This window comes from Gigantopelta aegis, chromosome 4, assembly GCF_016097555.1.
Source record: "Gigantopelta aegis isolate Gae_Host chromosome 4, Gae_host_genome, whole genome shotgun sequence".
Lineage (NCBI taxonomy): Eukaryota > Metazoa > Mollusca > Gastropoda > Neomphalida > Peltospiridae > Gigantopelta > Gigantopelta aegis.
The window spans coordinates 80746891-80767017 of NC_054702.1; the positions used below are offsets into that span (position 1 = coordinate 80746891).

The 20127-nt window shown below is 37.3% G+C and overlaps 2 protein-coding genes across 2 annotated transcripts; both read right to left on the reverse strand.

Annotated features, from left to right (window-relative positions):
- Positions 1-817: 817 nt before the first annotated feature.
- LOC121371199 (zinc finger protein 62-like) lies at positions 818-8551 on the reverse strand. The gene is made up of 2 exons (XM_041496906.1): positions 8483-8551; positions 818-3582 (listed from the first exon to the last, which is right to left on the reverse strand). The coding sequence occupies exon 2, from the start codon at positions 3569-3571 to the stop codon at positions 1394-1396; it is 2178 nt and encodes a 725-aa protein (XP_041352840.1). The 5' UTR covers positions 3572-3582; positions 8483-8551; the 3' UTR covers positions 818-1393.
- A 2503-nt stretch (positions 8552-11054) lies between these two features.
- On the reverse strand, positions 11055-19789 carry LOC121371200 (zinc finger protein 429-like). The gene is made up of 2 exons (XM_041496907.1): positions 19680-19789; positions 11055-14299 (listed from the first exon to the last, which is right to left on the reverse strand). Exon 2 carries the CDS (start codon positions 14286-14288, stop codon positions 12807-12809), a length of 1482 nt encoding a protein of 493 aa, XP_041352841.1. The 5' UTR covers positions 14289-14299; positions 19680-19789; the 3' UTR covers positions 11055-12806.
- Between the last annotated feature and the right edge of the window lie 338 nt (positions 19790-20127).

The following is a 20127-nucleotide window of genomic DNA, read 5'->3' on the forward strand; positions in this document are numbered from 1 at the left end:
CGCCTATTGCACAAAGTCTCGCCCGATATTTTTTGAATTTGTATGCTCTCGAATAACGCTATAAGATACGAAGTGTAATTGGTCGATATTTAAATTGTTATTTATAGATGAATTGTTACCAGGACATGGGGAGTCCACGCAATGCTGTTAGATCCACTGGTAGACCCAGCAGAACTAATTTTAATCAGATTGACCACAAGATAGCACATACTACGGCCTTTGATATACCAGTCGTGTTGTACTGGCTGGAACTAGAAGTCCAATGGGCCCACCGACGGGGTGGATCTGTTGTATGCGAGGGGGTACTCTAGTCCATGGAACGATCGATTCTACTACCCATCTCCTTGGGCTAAACGAAAACCTAGCGTTAACCTAACCCACGCACGAGAAATCAGCCCAGTGATTTATTTTAAATCACATATAAAGATAATCATAAAATCTTATCATTGTACAAAAGCGAATCTGCTTAAAATTCAACAGGGCTTCTAGAATGTTTTGAAAATCCACTAGCCATGGGATCAGTGATTAAAAAAAATTACTAGCCACAATTAAATATTCACTAGCCCTACTTTACTTAAATTAATAAAATTTTACTAAATAATAGTAATAATCAGATATGTCACCTAAATAGCTTTAAAACATTAATAATGGCGGTTCGGGTGAGGTCAGAATATTCATATTTACAAAATAAGACTTAACTGCAACATTTAACAATTTTGTTTTTCACTAGCCATCGGGTATGGCAATATCATAATCTAAAAGCCCTGTTCAAGAGTAAATTCACCCACACACTGACATACACTAAACAAAACGTTTGTGATACTGAATATTATTTATTGATCAGTAAAGAGAATATCAATACAAATAATTTGAACATGACGTGAATTATACGCATATCTTACACATGGTGAATCCATGATTAAAACACAAAACAACATTTTTTTCATATCAGCAAATTACTATTAAAACGAAATATATAGAAATAAAAACACAAAAACAACCAACAACACTAAATTAACATGTAGCAGTATATTTTTATCTAATAGCTTTCACCCAAGACATATTCTAGTAACATATCTATGTACATAATTATGTACAGCGCAATTCGGGGGGGGGGGGGGGGGGGGGGGGGGGGTCTATAAAATAGCACGCGCATAATTATCCTTTCTGAAACATCCATATCATTTATGTAAAAAAGAATGGCATATTAGACATTTGTAAACCATTTTTAAAAATCAATTAGGTTTTAAAGCAACTTTTGTAACTTGAGGGAAAAAACCTCCGTTTCGCTACAAACCTTTCCCCTCATTATAAAAAAAACCCCATCCCTGTATTATTAAGCACCACTAAGATGTCGCCAAAGTCTGCTTCTAGATTAACACACAGAGTTTGCCTACTCCAGTGCTTTAGCAACATTTTCTGTTGCACACAGTATTTCTGTCTTCAGTTCTACTTGCTCGGTTTCCTTATCAATGAAATACGCCACTACCTGTTCATTCCCAATTTCAACAGTATATTCAGCGAAATCTTGGCTGTGCGTTTCATCAGGATAACAAAAGATCGATTCAATTTGTTGGGATCCTCGAGCGGTGGCATCATCGAATGGCGGCATTTCTCCTTTCCTAACGTGAATCCTCTTGTGTCGCTTAAGATGCGAACTGTTGTTGAATCGAGCACCACATATCTCGCACTGGCATGGTTTTTCACCTTTGTGAGACAAAAGGTGCTTCTGCAAAGACGAGTGACCACTGAGGATTTTACTACATATGGGACAGGCATATTTGGTGATTCTCTGGTAACATGCTCTCCTGTGTTTAAGGTAAAACACACAGTCGGTGAAATTCATGCCACATCTGTGACAAAGGTACTGAGTGTCACCATGTCTTTTAAGATGCGAGTCAAGCCTGGTCTGACTTGTTAACTTTTTGCCACAGTGAGACCATGGGCAGGTAACGCATTTATCACGTTTAACCGAGTGTGATTTTCTATGACTGCGTAAAGCGTCATAGGTATCAAACGATTCCGAACATATTGGACATGGAAATTTTATTGGCATACCCTTTCGAGCATGTTTCTGCATATGGACGAAGTAGGTATAGTTTGAGTTGAATGTTTTAGTGCAAAACTGACAGTACTTTCCATCTGCCGCACTCACAGAAAATGAATCTACATGGTTTTTGTGTTTGTGAATGTTGAGCGCAGAAAAGGAACAGAACAACTGTGCACATATGTCACATTTACGAAGTTTTTGCTTGTGATCCCACAGGCTTTCACGAGTCATGAACAGTCTGTCGCAAATCTTACACTTAACTTGTTTCTCCACATCGATCTGGTGTGTGGCTAAATGCTTGTTGAATGTGTTTTGATACCTAAAGTCTTTTGAACACGTGCTGCAATGGTAAGGCTTCTCTCCAGTATGCACCCTCATGTGAACATTCAGACAGGCATTCATTCTGAAGCTTTTGTTGCAGATATTGCAAACAAAGGGTTTTTCACCAGTGTGAAGGCGACGATGACTTCTCAGCTGTGAAGAGTCGTAGCACATCTTACTACAAACATCACACTGGTATATCCTTGACGTCTTGGCCGAGTCTGCCTGGTTCTTCGAGACTCGTTTTAAACGTGCTTTCTTGACCTTGCCTTCCTTCTTGACCTCATCTTCCTGACTGTCACTGAATTCATCTTCAACTGCAGATGCATCCTCTTTCTTACTGTTGTTCACAATTGTTTTAGTTCTCGATTTCACTACCTTGTGTTTTCTACCACGTCTGTTATTGGTCGATGGAGGTTTCCTTTTCCCTAACGACCTGGTCACCATCCTTTTCTCCAAGTCTACAGTATGTGACATAACTTTGGACTGATTGTTCACCACTGACAAACCATCAGTACTATCTTCATCATCCACGTCATCATCACAGCTTATTTGCAGAGAAGATTCTGTTTTGGTAGTATCTTTTAGTTGCTTCTTAAGCCATCTGCGTTTGGGGGTGTTTTGTTTGGTATCTGCCTTACTGTTTTTACTCGGGCTGTTGGAATCTTTCACCATTTCAGTTTTTTTATTCTTCACATGTGTGTGAGCAAATTTATTATTAGATGAATCTTTTCTAGCTGGACAGATTTTATTTGATTTTGTTGTATTCTTGCCAAATAATTCTGTTGAACTTTCTCGTCCTGCAGAATCATGAGTAATGACCAGCACTCGTCTGGACTTGTGACTTCTTTGTCCTCTTAGAAACCGACTTACAACGTTTTTCTGTTCAGTCTTAACCTGCCTTACTTCATGACTTGTTTTGTGGATGACTAAACCAGCTTGTGTGATGAACCTTTTGTCACATTTAACACATTTGTAGGGTTTTGCATTAGAGTGTCTCCGTCTGTGCACAAGAAGACTGGCTTTCTGCCCAAATGACTTTTTGCATTTGTCACAAGTAAAATATCCCAACCGATGCAGAGTCAAACCTAAATTGAGTGTTGTCCTCTGTGAATGTTTACGATACACACTGTATTTGTAAATCTTGACAATTTTTATACTTCTCAGTGACCACTTGCACTTTCTGTGTCTTGCAGGCATGCTTGTCAAACCTGAAATATAAATAAAATTCTAATTAATATTTTGAAACCATTTTATGTTGTAGATAGGGATATAATTGTACGAGTGAAGTGGGTGTATGTATTTGCACTTAAGCTATAGCCCGTTTGTGGCAAAAGGGAACCAATGAAATGGCATATAACTATATACTTGTATAAAACATACTACATGTATTATGTTTTAAGCCCGTAACAACTCACATAACATTTTTTGCAAAAATATTTATGAAAATAAAAATGTTTCTTCACAAATTATCATCAAATTGCATAAATTAACTCATTTCTAATATAGGGATGAAGACAAAATACTGGATCAGCCAAAGTTTGCAGTTTCATCTGAAGTAATCAATAATGCAGTTCACAGAGAATAAAGGCAGAATTACGGGTGATTCAACTTGGCTGTTTCATCAGTTGCCTTCATCCCTGTGTTGTATTACTTTTAATATGTTTCGTTATGAGTTTTGATGTTACTCATTACATGTTAATTCATTGGTTCTCTCTTCACAAAATGGACTGTGGCTATCATCTTAACAAATTAAAGGGAAATCCATTAAGTATTTTTTTGTGTTGCTGTTATTAACAGAAATAAACAAGCATTCGGAGAGTACTGTACATGTCACCTACAGGGCCCAACAAATTTTTGTATCTTTTAAGTTCAAGGGCCATAACTGTGTAAAAAAAATAGGTAAATCTACATAAATGTCAAGCTTTATAAGTAACAGTATATGATAAAGTTATGCACAAAATTTCAGCTCACTATCTTGTGTCCAAAAAAAAAAGATAGGAAAATTATGTAGGACAGAAGGACGGACAAGAGAGAATGATGGAGAGGTAATCTACAGTCCCCTCCTGTTGGGCCTGCATCATAATTACTGATACATGCATGAGGGTAAAACATAGCCCAGTTGTAAAGTATTCGCCTTGTAAGTGGACCCATTGGGCTATTTCTTGTCCCAGCCTTTGTTAGACCAGTTGTGGAGCACTAGCTGGAACAAGAAAAAACCTTGACAGGGATCAATCCTAAATTGACCATACATCAGGTGAGGACTTTACCACTGGGCTACGTCCCAAGACTACCGGTAAGTAAAATGTAGCAGGACATAAAAAAATTATTTTTCAGACAACCGATGTGTCATTGTGTGGTTTTAGTGTTTACACGAATTATTTTCTTCAATAGTTCACATACAAATTAAAAGGTTAAAGGGCAACAATATTCAAACGAGAATCTAAGATGAGCAATTTTCGTAGCTTTTCTCCATAAATACGAAAATTTACTTTTTGTGTGCTAGAACTAACTTAAAAGCTACCTTGTGAATATAAAAATTAGGTTTGTTTGTCCTAATCTGACAGACCCATGAAAATTGACCAGTGTCAAAATCTTTTTTGACCTCTTTTGTTAATATTTAACCAATTTCAATGTAGGCTTAAACAAGTATAATATTGATATGTAGATGATATTTGTCAAACATTTTAAAACCTCAATATAATTTAACAAACATTTATTAATGTTAGTCTGGATTCATTGGGAAAAAGAAAGAAAGAAATGTTTTATTTAATGATGCTCTCAACACATTTTATTTATGGTTATATGGCGTCAGACATATGGTTACGGACCACACAGATTTTGAGAGGAAACCCGCTGTCGCCACTACATGGACTACTCTTTCCGATTAGCAGCAAGGGATCTTTTATTTGCGCTTCCCACAGGCAGGATAGCACAAACCATGGCCTTTGTTAAACCAGTTATGGATCACTGGTCGGTGCAAGTGGTTTACACCTACCCATTGAGCCTTGCGGAGCACTCACTCAGGGTTTGGAGTCGGTACCTGGATTAAAAATCCCATGCCTCGACTGGGATCCGAACCCATTACCTACCAGCCTGTAGACCGATGCCTAACCATGACGGTAGGATTCATTGAGAATTGCTGTAAAATGCTATCATAGTAACAAGAACACGATTTTCCTGTCATGGTGGCACGAGATCTCGCGCACAGCAGTGCATGTTCGTAACACATGGTACATACTCTTGTGATAGGCAAAATGGGTTTTAAAGTAAATCAATTTAACAGAATGTCAATGGCCAAAATGTCAATCTGTCAAATGACAAAATGTCTACCATTAATCAATCTGATGAAAATTAGCTCTACTGGTCTACCAGTAGATCTAACAGCATGGACTCCCATGTCCAGGTGACATTTCATCTATAAATAACAATTTAAATATCGACCAATTACACTTCGCCTTTTATAGTGTTATTCGGGAGCATACAAATTAAAAAAATATCGGGCGAGACTATTTAGGGACCATAACAACTGTATATTGAAGCCAGAGAGACTAAGTCACTTAGTCTTGATTCTGACCCCCCACCCCCATCAAAAGACTAAATGGGCAGTTGACTTTGGCTTCATCCAAATTGACGTTACAGAACAAGGTTTGGAAAAGACCAAAGGAAGACAGTAGTAATATAAAAGATACAAACAGTATTTATTCATGAATGCACATAGTGAAACAATGTTTTCCGGTACCGGCAGTAATTTGCGACAACAAGCGTGTTGTTTTAATGCATTCCTTGATCTTTATAATGGCATACAAATCTTCTAACAAATGTATAACTGCTAATTTGCAAGACCCTTGCTCTAAAAAAGCTGTAACTTTTATTCCCATTTTGATATGCTGCCAAACTGAGCCGAACCGGGCCGCATGCGGACCAGAGACGATTGGCACCAACCGGATTAGTATACGGCTGATCGCACAGCGCTTGATGTGCAAGGTAGAGATTTTTTAAACAACTTGTATTGTTGTTAATATCTTGATGCAGAGTTGAGTTGTTCCTGTCAAGTCTCTTTTTGTTAATTAGAAGTTACAATATATCGTGAAATGTTTTAATGCGCTATTTATTGGGAGAAAATATCACACCCACCCACACGCAAATTTCGATAAGTGAAAAAAGAGAAGTGACTCTTATTAAAGAAAATCATCCTAAACACGCTCAAGATGTATAACAACAATTGTTTGTTTGTTTTTTGTTTTGTTTGTGTCATTAATTTATTATTTATTAGTGTTACACATGATTGCCAAACCACTTGTCATACTAAGAGAGCTAACTCTTTACGATCGTTACAACGGCAAGACCTGTGTGGTACCAACATGGCCGTTATAACGAGAGTTGACTGTAATACATACCTAGCCACCTTGATATCCTGGTTTGCATGGGCAGTAGGTCGACAATAAATACCGTAGCCAGTGTTTTGAAGCCTTTTGGGTTGTGTTTGTATGATGATTTTCAAGTTCAAAGCAAGTGAAGCCAAAAGTGATAAAAAGACTAAATGGAGATGTTGAAATCGTAAACCCCCTCCCCCACCAGACTACATCTCGCCCTGGTGGTCGTTGAACGATGGGGTGAAAAAGCTGGTTAGAAAATTACCATCAAGCACATATGACATACATCTAGGTCAGGGATTTCCCACTGTATGCAATTTTTCAAAACATTGATGATATTAGCCAACACATGTTTGGATATACTGACTTGGATATATAAGTGATTATAGCTTTTGCATGAGCAATCCGTTTATGTTGATATTCAAAGTTCTGCATAACCTACAAACGAACAACAAAATTGTACATGCCAAATTTTATGCACTGCAATTTATTTTCCTTCCACCAGCTAAACAAAATTTGAAATAATTAAGTCATAGGAAATCCCAAATGTTTTTATGCATGTAGTGTTTTACATTTAAAATGTTTAAAAAATAAGGAAAAGGATAATCAGGGTGCAATACTGCAAGTGAAACACTCGCATATGCGAGTGAAATTCTGTTTCGGCGATTTAAATTTGCTAATGATGTCACCGATATTGATTTTGCTGAGATCGCACAGGACAAAATACAAGCTGTTTTTCACCGTCTGCCATTTTGCTTTTGTGTCAGATGGTTTGGTGAACGTGCAATCTAATTAAAATGAGCTCCACTATTACATGTGGATCTAACAGCAGCCCGTTGGAGCTCATGTCCAGTTGACCTTTCATTCGACCAATCAAAACCGTACTTGCAAAATCATGCCAGTGATTTGAAAAGAATTTGAAAACATTCGGGATTATACCGAGGGTATATGAAATGATTCGGGTGAATTACGAAGTATGCCGGAAACTAATTGTAATATAAAATTTTATATAAAACAAATATCAAGACGGAAAAACCCCCATGATGGTATAGCGATAAAATCTGTTTATACTAGTATACAATCCAGAGTTTATTACTGCAGTTTTCCCCCTGTTTTTCAATGTTATAATTGACCAACAAATTCGCCTATTGCATAAATAGTCTTGTCCGATATTTTTTTAATTTGTATGCTCCCGAATAGCGCTATAAAAGGCTAGGTGTAATTGGTCGATATTTAAATTGTTATTTATAGATGAAATGTCACCTGGACATGGGAGTACATACAATGCTGTTAGATCTACTGGAAGACCCAGTAGAGCTAATTTTAATCAACAGAGGTGAGAGGAGGAAAGTTTAGTCATTCAGTCAGTTATTCATTCAGATAGGGAAGTGTTGGTACGGGGCGTTAAGGTTTAGAGTCGATTTTACCAATTCCGTATTTATTGTGTACTGATGATACCACAGTGTCCTGTCTCTTGTGCGTATGCCTAGAGTGTTGTGTCCTGAAATTACTACGAAAATGGTTTCAGAACATGGAACGAAATGACCAATCTTGAGGTCAAGTGTTAAGCCACGTAAGTGGGTCATAATGATTACTCAATTTACTGGTAGCGTCCCTGTAGTTTTACTCGACTGGCTTCCAAAGTCTAATCAGCGTTATATAAAAAAAATAGTACCGGACATAAAACATGGTTAATCTATATCTAGTGCTTTGTGATAATAGAATAACGACTTACACGATCAACAGCAATTTCAGATCATTTCGACGAAATCAAGCTACGGAAGTAGTGCACAGTCTAAGTTGGTGGGTCTCATGTCACAGTTCGTTCTTTCGGAGTCTGTAGGCGAATTGAGCGCCTACAGGACGTTTCGTACCCGATCCTGTTCGTCCCTGTACGTTTCGTACTGGCTATTGTTTTATACCCAATACGTGTCGTCCCTTGGTAATTTAGTACAGACTTTATATTGAATTGTATTTTGTTTCCTCTGTCTTAGTTTGTACGAGGTATTTTTTTTTCTGTCGAGGGTTCAAACTTGCTTACTGTGGGCACGGAAAGGCAGGAATTTGTAATAGTTGTTTTTTTCATTCAGTTAATTACAGTTTACTTTGTTGGTTAAAATTATAATTATAATATTTGATGCTTCATTCAGTGTATTTAATTAAGTCATACTCACGTGGCATATAAATAATATCGTCTCGCAATGTCAACCTATGTGATATTCAAATATCCAGCTTGGTATAACCAACAATGATACAAAGATCGAATCAGTCTTGTGGTGTGCTTTTAGTTACAATTGATTTAGCACATTGATTTATTAATCTTGGGCGATTTGGTAATTTTGATATATAGTCTTAAAGATGAAACCCTCTGCATTTTGTCATTGATAGCAAGGGATCAAGCTTTTATATGCACAATCTCATAAACAGGAATGCACATACCATGACAACTGATATACAAGTCGTGGTGCATTTGATATACCAGTCGTGGTGCACTAGCTGGAACGAGAAATTGCCCAATGGGCCCACCGACGGGGATCGACCCTACACCGACCGCTTTACCACTGGGCTACGTCCCGCCTTTCGACATAAAACATGTGCTAACTGACCAGGGAACAAATCGTCTAAAGAAAGAACTATTTTATTTAAAGACGCACTCAACACATTGTATTTACGGTTATATGGCGTCAGACATATGGTTAAGGACCACACAGATATCGAGAAAGGAAACCCGCTATCGCCACTTCATGGGCTCCTCTTTTCGATCAGCAGCAAGGGATCTTTTATATGTACCATCCCACAGACAGGTATATACCACGGCCTTTGATATACCAGTCGTGGTGCACTGGCTGGAACGAGAAACAACCCAATGGTCCCACCGACGAGGAAATAGTCAAATCGTCTAGGACGTCAAACGGTACAACCGGCCTCGGTCTACAGGCTGGTAGGTACTGGGTTCGGATCCCAGTCGAGGCATGGGATTTTTAATCCAGATACCGACTCCAAACCCTGAGTGAGTGCTCCGCAAGGCTCAATGGGTAGGTGTAAACCACCTGCACCGACCAGTGATCCATAACTGGTTCAACAAAGGCCATGGTTTGTGCTATCCTGCCTGTGGGAAACGCAAATAAAAGATCCCTTGCTGCCTGTCGTAAAAGAGTAGCCTATGTGGCGACAGCGTCTTTCCTCTAAAAAAAATAAGTGTCAGAATGACCATGTTTGACGTCCAATAGCCGGTGATAAGATAAAAAATCAATGTGCTCTAGTGGCGTCGTTAAATAAAACAAACTTTACATTTTTTTTTAAAACGGTACAAAGTACGACACGTCTGGGACGAACAGGATCAGGTACGAAACGTCCCGTGAAAGGATTTGGGAATGTTTGTTTAACGACTTAATTAAAAGAAAGGATTGTTTTTACGATGACCAAGCATATTCTAATCTGCGGCTATTAGGTGGCCAACAAATTGTAGTTTGACTCTTGATATAGAGAAGAAACCCACTTAGGCCATTGCCGCCACATAGCAGCAAGATAGTCCAAGTTGATATATACATTGGCCTTTATCTCACAATTCGTTGTTTAAAAACCTATCAAACTCGCTTTCGCTCGTAATACATTTTAGAACAACTCGTGAGATAAATGGTATCCAACGACCACTCTTGTATTATTCTCTATTTAATACCACGACCGCCTTTAGTTGCCTAGTGTCATACAATATCAAAGGCCTACACGAATTGTAACATACCCCCTCCCCTCGCTTTTTTCCAATATTATACTTGAAATGCCATATTAGAATATCATAAATTCAAAATTTTCATCGCATGGACAGAGCTCTCACCCAGTTCGAAATACACTACTTGGGCCAAGTCGTAGTTTTCCTTCCCAGCTAGTCTACGTCTAACGACTAGAAGTACTAGGTTCAACCCCAAGTAGGTGTCTACTGCATGTAAGCTCTCCGTCAGCAACATAACCTTCTGATATAGTGTATGATACATCCATTTTTTAATATTTAATTTAAATATTACATATTTAATAAATGGACACCATTTTGATTATGGACCATCTTTTAATTTTAATCATCCTATGGTAGTCCCGGGACATGCTACATTAAAAAAAGAGAGAAGTAATTGCTGTGCAGGCAGGTGCATACTGGCAGTCACTGGTGTAGCCGTTGGGTGATCCCACCACCACCCTTTATATTTGTCTGTCACCCCACAAAACAGAAACTCGTAGTGTGTGGGTGCCTCCCCCACCAATATAAAATCTTGGCTACGGCCCTGATCGTTACAGAGAAAGAACAAACACATGCATTTTTCATGAATGTTATTAGCAAGTTTATTATTTGTAAATGTGAAAAGGGTTTAAAATAAATCCAAGAAAGAAAACAAAACAAAACAAACCACATGCAAGGTGAGTATATTGTTTCTTGCACAGTATTGTTCCTGGATCTTTGAAACACTACAAATATAATTGGAAACGTACATGTACCTGTCAGTTTAAGTTTATTCTAGACCAACATTCGAAACAACTATTTCATGGAACTATGATGTAGTTTGTAAATGAAAAGTTAAAGAACAATGGAACAACTGCTTAACCAAATTTCCAATCCTTAGGAACAATAACGAAGCGTACTTTGCACTGCGCGCGCGGATAACCCATCAAGTGAGTTCAGGGGCATTATAACTACGAAATTTATGACCTCAAATGTGATTTCTTAAAATATGCAGGGAGATGGTTTTGGGAGTCGAATTTTTTTTCTTCTTTTCAATATATATATATATTTTTTTTTTAAGGAAAAAATAACACGACCACCCCCACCCCACTCATAAACTTCGCTCGCCATAGTCTAAAAAGAGTCCACGCTAAAATTCACGTGCCTGATATGGTAGGGGAAACAATGGATCACAATTTGTCACTATATGGTTTGTTTTGCTTAACGACACCAATACTATAGATCATACAGATTAATTGACTAATGTGTGAAACATTTGGTCATTGTGACACGCAGTCTTCAGAACCAGCTACATTCTTCTATTAGTAGCAAGGAATCTTTTATATGCAGTTTCCCCATAACGAGACGTGTATCAAAGGTCGTGGTGTGTACTGTACTATCCGTGGGAAAATGCATATACAAGATCCCTTGCCCCTATTGGACAAGTGTAGCCGGTTTAAATATTATTTCGGTTAATAACAGTAAGATGATATACATGTGAGTAAATTCTGTAGTCATAAAGTGGGAAGGGGGATATATCCTGGACTCCCCAGTCTATGGGCGTGTTAATGTCAACTGACTGTATCTTAAACCACATCTACTTGTTATCCAACATAGGATTCCTTGCAACATGGTCAACAAAGATAGGAAACCCACTTCAGTTAATATATAGATATACAAATAGACAACATGTGTTTTGTACAATGTCCTCCCCAAAATATTCTTTAGTAAGTAAACTGTCTTTAGGCCCATGAACTATTTTATTTTTTCATAATTAACCTGTTAAAAATAGGTTACGCAACATTAAATTTGCTTCAGTGAAAGGTAATTATCGTTCTCGCAATTTTCAGAGGGCTGTATAAAACAAACAAAAGAATACAAAACAGCACTACACTACACTACACTACACTATATATAGACTATAGTATACTACACTACACTATACTGAGCACTGCCAAGAGAAGAGAACAAATACGAAGTACATTTCCTCAGTTGGAAGCTGGGATGATACCACTGGCGAAGGAACTGGTGGACGATATCATCTGGGTTAGAGCGGTGGAAACAATTTATCTGCAAAACCTCTACAAGCTGACAATATTACATTTTATAAGTTGTTTTATTCCGTCCGCGTTCAGTAAAAATATCTGAACTGTGGGTCCCATGTGTATTCTCTCTTCAATTATTTGCATGATATAAAAATGCACCAATTTCTAAATACACAAATCTGAAAAAACCAAAAGGGACAATTTTCAATTTCTGCCTTGAATTCAACCTATTAGTCACCATGCAAACTGTTTAATATGACAAGTAAGAACTACTGTTACACCAGATTTCTAATTACTGAACATGCCTACTGCATTTCCTTAGACACATTTGCTGTTGCACGCAACACTTCAGCCTGCTGTTCAAATGCCACGCGTTTCTTTTGCTCCTCTATACAGTATGCCACCACCTCTTCATTCCCAATTTGAACAGGTGTTGTATAATCGGTGTAATCTTCGAGTAGCACGTCATTCTGCATGTCTGATACGGACTGCATTGTCATGGTTGATGTCTTAGAATCAGCTTCAGGGGCTGACATTTCTCCTTTTCTGATGTGAATACGCTTATGGCGCGTCAGATGTGAATTATTGTTAAATCGCGCACCACAGATCTCACACTGGGATGGTTTTTCTCCCTTGTGCATCAGCGTGTGCTTCTGTAATGCAGAATATCCACTCAACGCCTTTCCACACCGAGTGCAATCGTAAGTTTTAAATCGCTGCAGACACACACCCTTGTGTTTATGATAAAAGACACAGTCGGTGAAGTTCTTGCCACACCTGTCACAGAGGTAAAATGTTTCTCCATTGTGCCTTTTCAGATGCGAGTTAAGTCTGGTCTGACTCGTCAGTTTCTTGCCACAGTGAGCCCATGGACAAACAGCCCTGATTGGGCGCTTCTTTGTATGCATCTTCCTATGATTGCATAACAGTTTGAAGCTGTCAAATGATTCTGAACAGTCTACACAGTCGAAGGTAAGGGATGTGATGTCAGACTTCACATCACAAGGTAAACCGGATGATCCTGTAATGCTTTCTTTACCACTGCTTCCTGATGTGACCAGAATAGGTCTTGACTTGCCATCCATGTCTACGTTGACTAAATAATTAATAACTTTCTTCGGAGATGTACAATTATCAACCATAGTACCCTTTACATCTTCATCCTGTACACCTGGATTTCCGGGTGCACTAGCCAGAACAAGACTGCCTTTAATTGGTAGGAGACTGGTAGCGTTCAGAAGACTATATGTTCCTTTGGATTTAGGTGAATTAGAGTCTTTTATTTTTGAATGTCTACTTGGAATCTTTGGTACGGACAATTCCTGTTTGATGCTACCAGTCTCTTGTTGAGATATTGCCATTTTTATCAACTGTTTCAAACATGTAGAAGCTGGAAAGGCCTTAACATCATTTAGTCCACTGTCATCCATATTTTGTTTTTCAATTTTCTTTTTACTAGCGCACACTTGGTGAGATGCATTTCTATGCAATTCTAAGCCGGACCGTGTGATAAATCTTTTATTACACTGGGTGCATATGTAGGGTTTCGATTTTGAATGTTTTCTCCTATGAACATGAAGACTGGGTTTTTGACTAAAGGATCTTTGGCATCTCTTACATTGAAAATGTTCCCATTCCTTACAACCAGCCAGATCCCGCATGGCAGCACTCGCTAAGCTCAGAGTTGTGATTCTCTGTGTGTGCTTTTGGCACACATCACACTCATAGGTCTTGATAATTTTGACAGCTGACAAGGACCACAGACGCTTAGCATTTCTTGTCAACATGGTTGTTACATCTGCAAAATAAAACAGACATGTGCATAATCAAATTTATGCCAGATTCTGTGAACTTAGTCTTTTTTGTAACATCTGTATATATGTAAGAAAGAAAAATCCCCTGTAACGGGGGTAGTACTATACATGTACTTGTATTTATTCAAATGAATCAAATCTATTTAGCATTATAAAACAATATTGGGAATAAAAGTAGTATTTTTCAAGTGTTACATATAATTTCAAAACAAATTCAATTGTCACATTGCTATTTATAAAGTAAAATGCTGCCAGTCTGAGTCATAGCTATTTTGTTCTTTAATTTATTCTTTATTATCCTGTCATCATTTAGATATCATTATTTCAGCTGGCAGGCACAAAATCGTGTGACAGTTGAAAGAAAGAAATGTTTTATTTAACGACGCACTCAACATATTTTATTTATATGGCGTCAGACATATGGTTACGGACCACACTGATACTGAGAGAGGAAAACCGCTGTCATCACTTCATGGGCTACTCTTTTCGATCAGCAGCAAGGGATCTTTTATATGCACCATCCCAGAGACAGGGTAGTACATACCACGGGCTGTGATATACCAGTCGTGATGCACTGGCTGGAACGAGAAATAGCCCAATGGGCCCACCAACGGGGATCCATCACACACCCACCATGCATCGAGCGAGAGCTGTACCACTGGGCTACATCCCACCCCTGTGTGATAGTTGAAGACACATTTTGATTATAACAATGATTTCACTGTATCAAAAAAACAAATTATCTGGTCTTTTAATCAATGTGTGAGATCAAAGACAATATACATGTATATGCATGTAGTTGCAATAATTTAATCTATTAATAAAATTTACAACATAATTTAGATGTTGCTATGTATGATCAGACTTGGCAGTCAGGAAGTTACGAACAATTCTGAATAAATATCTGGGAACAACTGACTGTGTATAAGGAACACTTCAGTCTGTAGTTTCCAATCTGAAACCTTTGCATCATTATTTACTGACAGTAAAATTGGGCAAGGAATGAGTCGACGAGAACATGTAAACTATGCATGTAATTTGTTTTCAAATCACATCATAGTGAATATATACATCAGGAATTTCAGGACTACATGTAGATAGCATTTGCAAATGCAAAAAGTTACAAAAATAACATAATTTGGATGTTGCTACGTATGATCAGACTTGGCAGTCAGGAAGTTACGAACAATTCTGAATAAATATCTGGGAACAACTGACAATGTATAAGGAACACTTCAGTCTGTAGTTTCCAATCTGAAACATTTGCATCATTATTTACTGACAGTAAAATTGGGCAAGGAATGAGTCGATGAGAACATGCAAACTATGCATGTAATTTGTTTTCAAACCACATCATAGTGAATACATACACCAGGACTACATGTAGATAGGACATTTGCAAATGCAAAAGGTTACAAAACTAATTTTTAACTTAAAATAGTGAAATAATTTCAATTAATAATTGATATTTTGTAAGAAAATAACTGGATTTTTGAAGTTTAAAGGTAGGGTCAACTCCAACAAGAGCCTTATGTGTTGGAAAGATGCATACCCGGACCACCAACACATACTGACACTTTAGCAAATGAAAAATGCGTAATTTTAGAGTTAATAAAATACCATGATTATTCCTGCTAACTAGGGGCAGCCATTTTGTTTTGTTTTTGTGACATCCGGTGGGATAGCTTGGGGCGAAGTGACGTCAGCTCCTGACCATCTCCTGTATGTACAGTGTAAACTAAAGCAATAATTTTCGACAAGGCGCTTCTCTTTGATCAACCTGACTTGTAAAACAGCATAAATGACGTAATAATATAATAAACTACATGTATTTAACTAAATATATTTCAATTCAAGTTGCATTAACGGAACAAAATGGGGTTATAGTGTTTTTCTCTGTTTAATAATCCAAAGGAAAAATGTACACTATTACGCCTATTGATATGCTACGTTGGAGCTAAAACGACAACCCACGATACCCAAGTGATAATTTTATTTTCTTTGGGACTGCGTAATTGGTCAGTTCTGTGGTTTTAGATGGAAAAGTCTACTTAATCAATAGTTTTACAGAACTATTTACAGTAATAAACCATGTCCATTACCATTTATGGGGCGACAGGTAATATTCCACAATACCGGTATGTATTTTTGTGTCTAGACAGCGTCAATTAATTGGCTCGTCTGGTTACCAATCAAATACATACCTGCCAATCAGGAATCAAAGGCAGAAGCAACTAACAGCATAGACCAATTAACTAAGAAAACACTCCGTGTATCATTTCAGTACGAAGGTTAATGCATGGTCAACACATTGTTAATTGTTTCGACTTGTTGTGTAGCCACTTTGACAATGATATTTTATTTTGTATTGAAAAATAATATATATAGTGCTGGATATACTTACTGTTGGCTTACTGGGATGTGTATTATTACAGAACATTGCAATGTATGACTATTTATCATCCCGCAAAAACCAGGTAGATTGTGTTTCTCAAGTTCTAAGGCTCATTCCTGACGTGACGCGTTAAGTATTACGTAACCACCAGCTCGCCAGAGGGCGTACTCACTGAGATGGTACAAAATGGCTGCGCCCGTTATATATAATAGTCGTCACATTTAACCGTTTTATTAATTAACTATACCATTATATGTGTTGATATTAAGCAATAATGTGCATTATATATCGTTGAATATGCATACCAGGCCAAATGCCTTAATTGTCCTCTCCTTTAATAGACAGTACTAGTATATATGGCAAACTTCTCTTCTCTTTGTGTATTGGTAATACATGTACTGTTTAATACATTATCCTGAGCAATATTATAACTGCAAGTTAAAAGGGTTGGTCTGCATGTAATCAAAAAACGTTGGTTGAAATTTTGTATGTCCGATTGGGATTAGAGATTGGATTAAGTCAAAAAGTATTCAAACTGAAACATACCCAACCACAATTTACCCTTTTTTGATCAAAACGTACCTTAGTACATGGTTACAATCAGCCTATCCCTGCTTACTGATCATGGAAATGTAACTGTATTGAGTCATGTTATTTGATATTTTCAAGTATAGAAGCACAAATCATCACATTAACAAAGTATATACCGGTAGCTGAAATTTGCACATGAAAACATCAATAAAAAAGGAACTATTGCAACAAAGTTTTATTTTATAGATTTAGCAGTCAGCAGATTGTTCCATGGTATTTTAAATATTGTCTGCAAGATAACAGGTCGAAATTGAGAGCTGGCTCCCATAATCACAAGACACACAACCAAAAAAGTGTTTCTTATGAAATTTGAAATCCTATGGCCTGAGATAAGGTGGAACAAACTTATTTTGTATTTTTCAAATAGCTTTGGTGATGTTTATTTTTATTTTTTAAATCTAAATATTAATTTCATATTAATTCAAATGGAATACTGATTATACAATTTGTAATAATAGTCATATTTTTAAGGTAAAACTTTGAGCCAGAATATTACAAAATCCATAGTCATCTATACCCTATGTGTCAGGCCTTTGGATTTCATGGAAATTATTGTTTCTGGTACAGTGTCGGTAGTGCTTTTGTAAAATCACGGAACCAGAAATCCCCCCCCCCCCCCCCCATGATTATTGTATCGAGTACAACTATTAAAATTTTTTAATATATATATAATTATTTTAAAAAAAACCCTGTTTCCAATGGGTTCCCACGATCACAAGCCAAGGAACCGAAAAACTGTTTCCCATGAAATTCCTATGGATTGCTATGTTGTATATTATGTTTTTTTTTTTTTTATAGCCTTTATTTGCTTCCTTAGAAATATCTTGTTCCAACCAGTGCACCACAACTGGTCAATGGTTGTGGCATGTGCTTTCGATCCTTTACTGCTAATGGAAAAATGTAGTAAGTTTCCCTCGATGACTACGAAAGAAAGAAAGAAATGTTTTATTTAACAACACACTCAATACATTTTATTTATGGTTATATGGCGTCAGACATATGGTTAAGGACCACACAGATATGGGCTACTCTTTTCGATTAGCAGCGAGGGATCTTTTGTATGCACAATCCCACAGACAGGGTAGTACATACCAGTCGTGGTGCACTGGCTGGAACAAGAAATAGCCCAATGGTTCCACCGACGGGGATCGATTCCAGACTGACCGCATTTCGAGCGAGCGCTTTACCATTGGGCTACGTCCAGCCCCTCCGATGACTAGAGTCAGAATTACCAAAAGTTGCTGATGATTAATTAATCAATGTGCTCTAGTGGTGTCATTAAACAAAACAAACTATTTTTTTTTGCATAGAAACATTTGCTCAAGATTAATGTTACTCACTACACTAGTATGCACTAAATATAATAATGCACACGCAGATGACACTTTGCCACATATTTTAGATTTGATCACCATAACTTAAGACAATTATCCTCGAAGGATCGTGAAGCGTCCTATTAACGGAAAAATGGCTACAACGCACACGCATTGTAATCTCACGATCAGTTTGATTATTTAATCTAGTACCTTATTCAACTAACTACAAATATCAATTAATAAAATGTTTATGACCTTACAAGTGTATTCCGTCGATAGATAAAACACATGCCACAGTTGAATGTGTACATTCCAAGGCCTGGATCGGAAAGCGTCCTATAGGTAAGATGGGCTTCCATAATTCGTTTTTGTTGAAAGAATATGTACGTCACGTGACCTGACCCAAAGATGAAGGCAGGCGTGACAGCGACAGGATTCTTTTGCTGTTGACAAGTGCTAATTATTTAGATGCAGGTAGGTATCAATATAGCATATGATTTTATTCGATGCTACTATTTAAAATAACGATCGTGTATAATGCATTTTGTATAAAAATAACTTTTTACCTGTTATTTTCTCTCTTTTTTTTTCTTTATCGGTAGCAAATACTGCTTGGTTCAGAATTATTGTTGTCAAAGTTCATGCGCACGCAAATTCGTAATAAACAAGCCGTACGTAAAATAGGACGCTTCTTGACTTAGGATGCCTTTTGATCTTTAGCGATACAAGTGTTTTAATTTACATACGGGTAATAACTAATATGTGTTTTTGCCTTATTTTGGTTGTGTAGAAACTAAATTCTGAAGTTAAAAATGTAACAATAAATTTGGCTGTCAGCACTTCTAACTGTGAAACTGGGAACATAAACAAACTGTACCCGAGGCATATTATTTTTAAAATGGGGAAAATCACAAATAACGCCACTCAACAGGGTTCGAGTATTCATTATCAGAATCATGCATGATTATGAATGGGCATTATGGGGGCGATTATGATGGTGCAAACTAGATATGGGACGACTTCTAAGATTATCTGTGTGTCAACTAATCAAGTGAAACTTACTGATTGATTATTGTAACTCTAGACTTGACAAATTATTACTTTTGAAAGTAAAACCATAAACATTCCCAACAAAACACAACAGGAAATAAACATTTGTAGGTCTAGTCTCGTTCAAAAACAGACGAAAGCTGAAAAAAAAGAAGAAGAAAAACCCATTCGGATAACCTCGTCCATTTCCGTAACAAAGCAAAACAGTCAGTCTTGCTTGGAAGAGTTTACTGGAATTAAAGATGCGTTATCAATATTATATCATGACGACTTTCGGCCAGAATTATTTATTAACTTTCGCTTTGATATGTCAATATAATATCATCAACTATATACTCATAAACATTTAATTGATTGGCAATAAATAAATAAAATTGGAGATTCTTTAAATTAGAGGATGCCTGGCCGACGGAATTTGGCGCGTTCAGCTTAACTTAATAGTAACATGTTGGAGACAGGT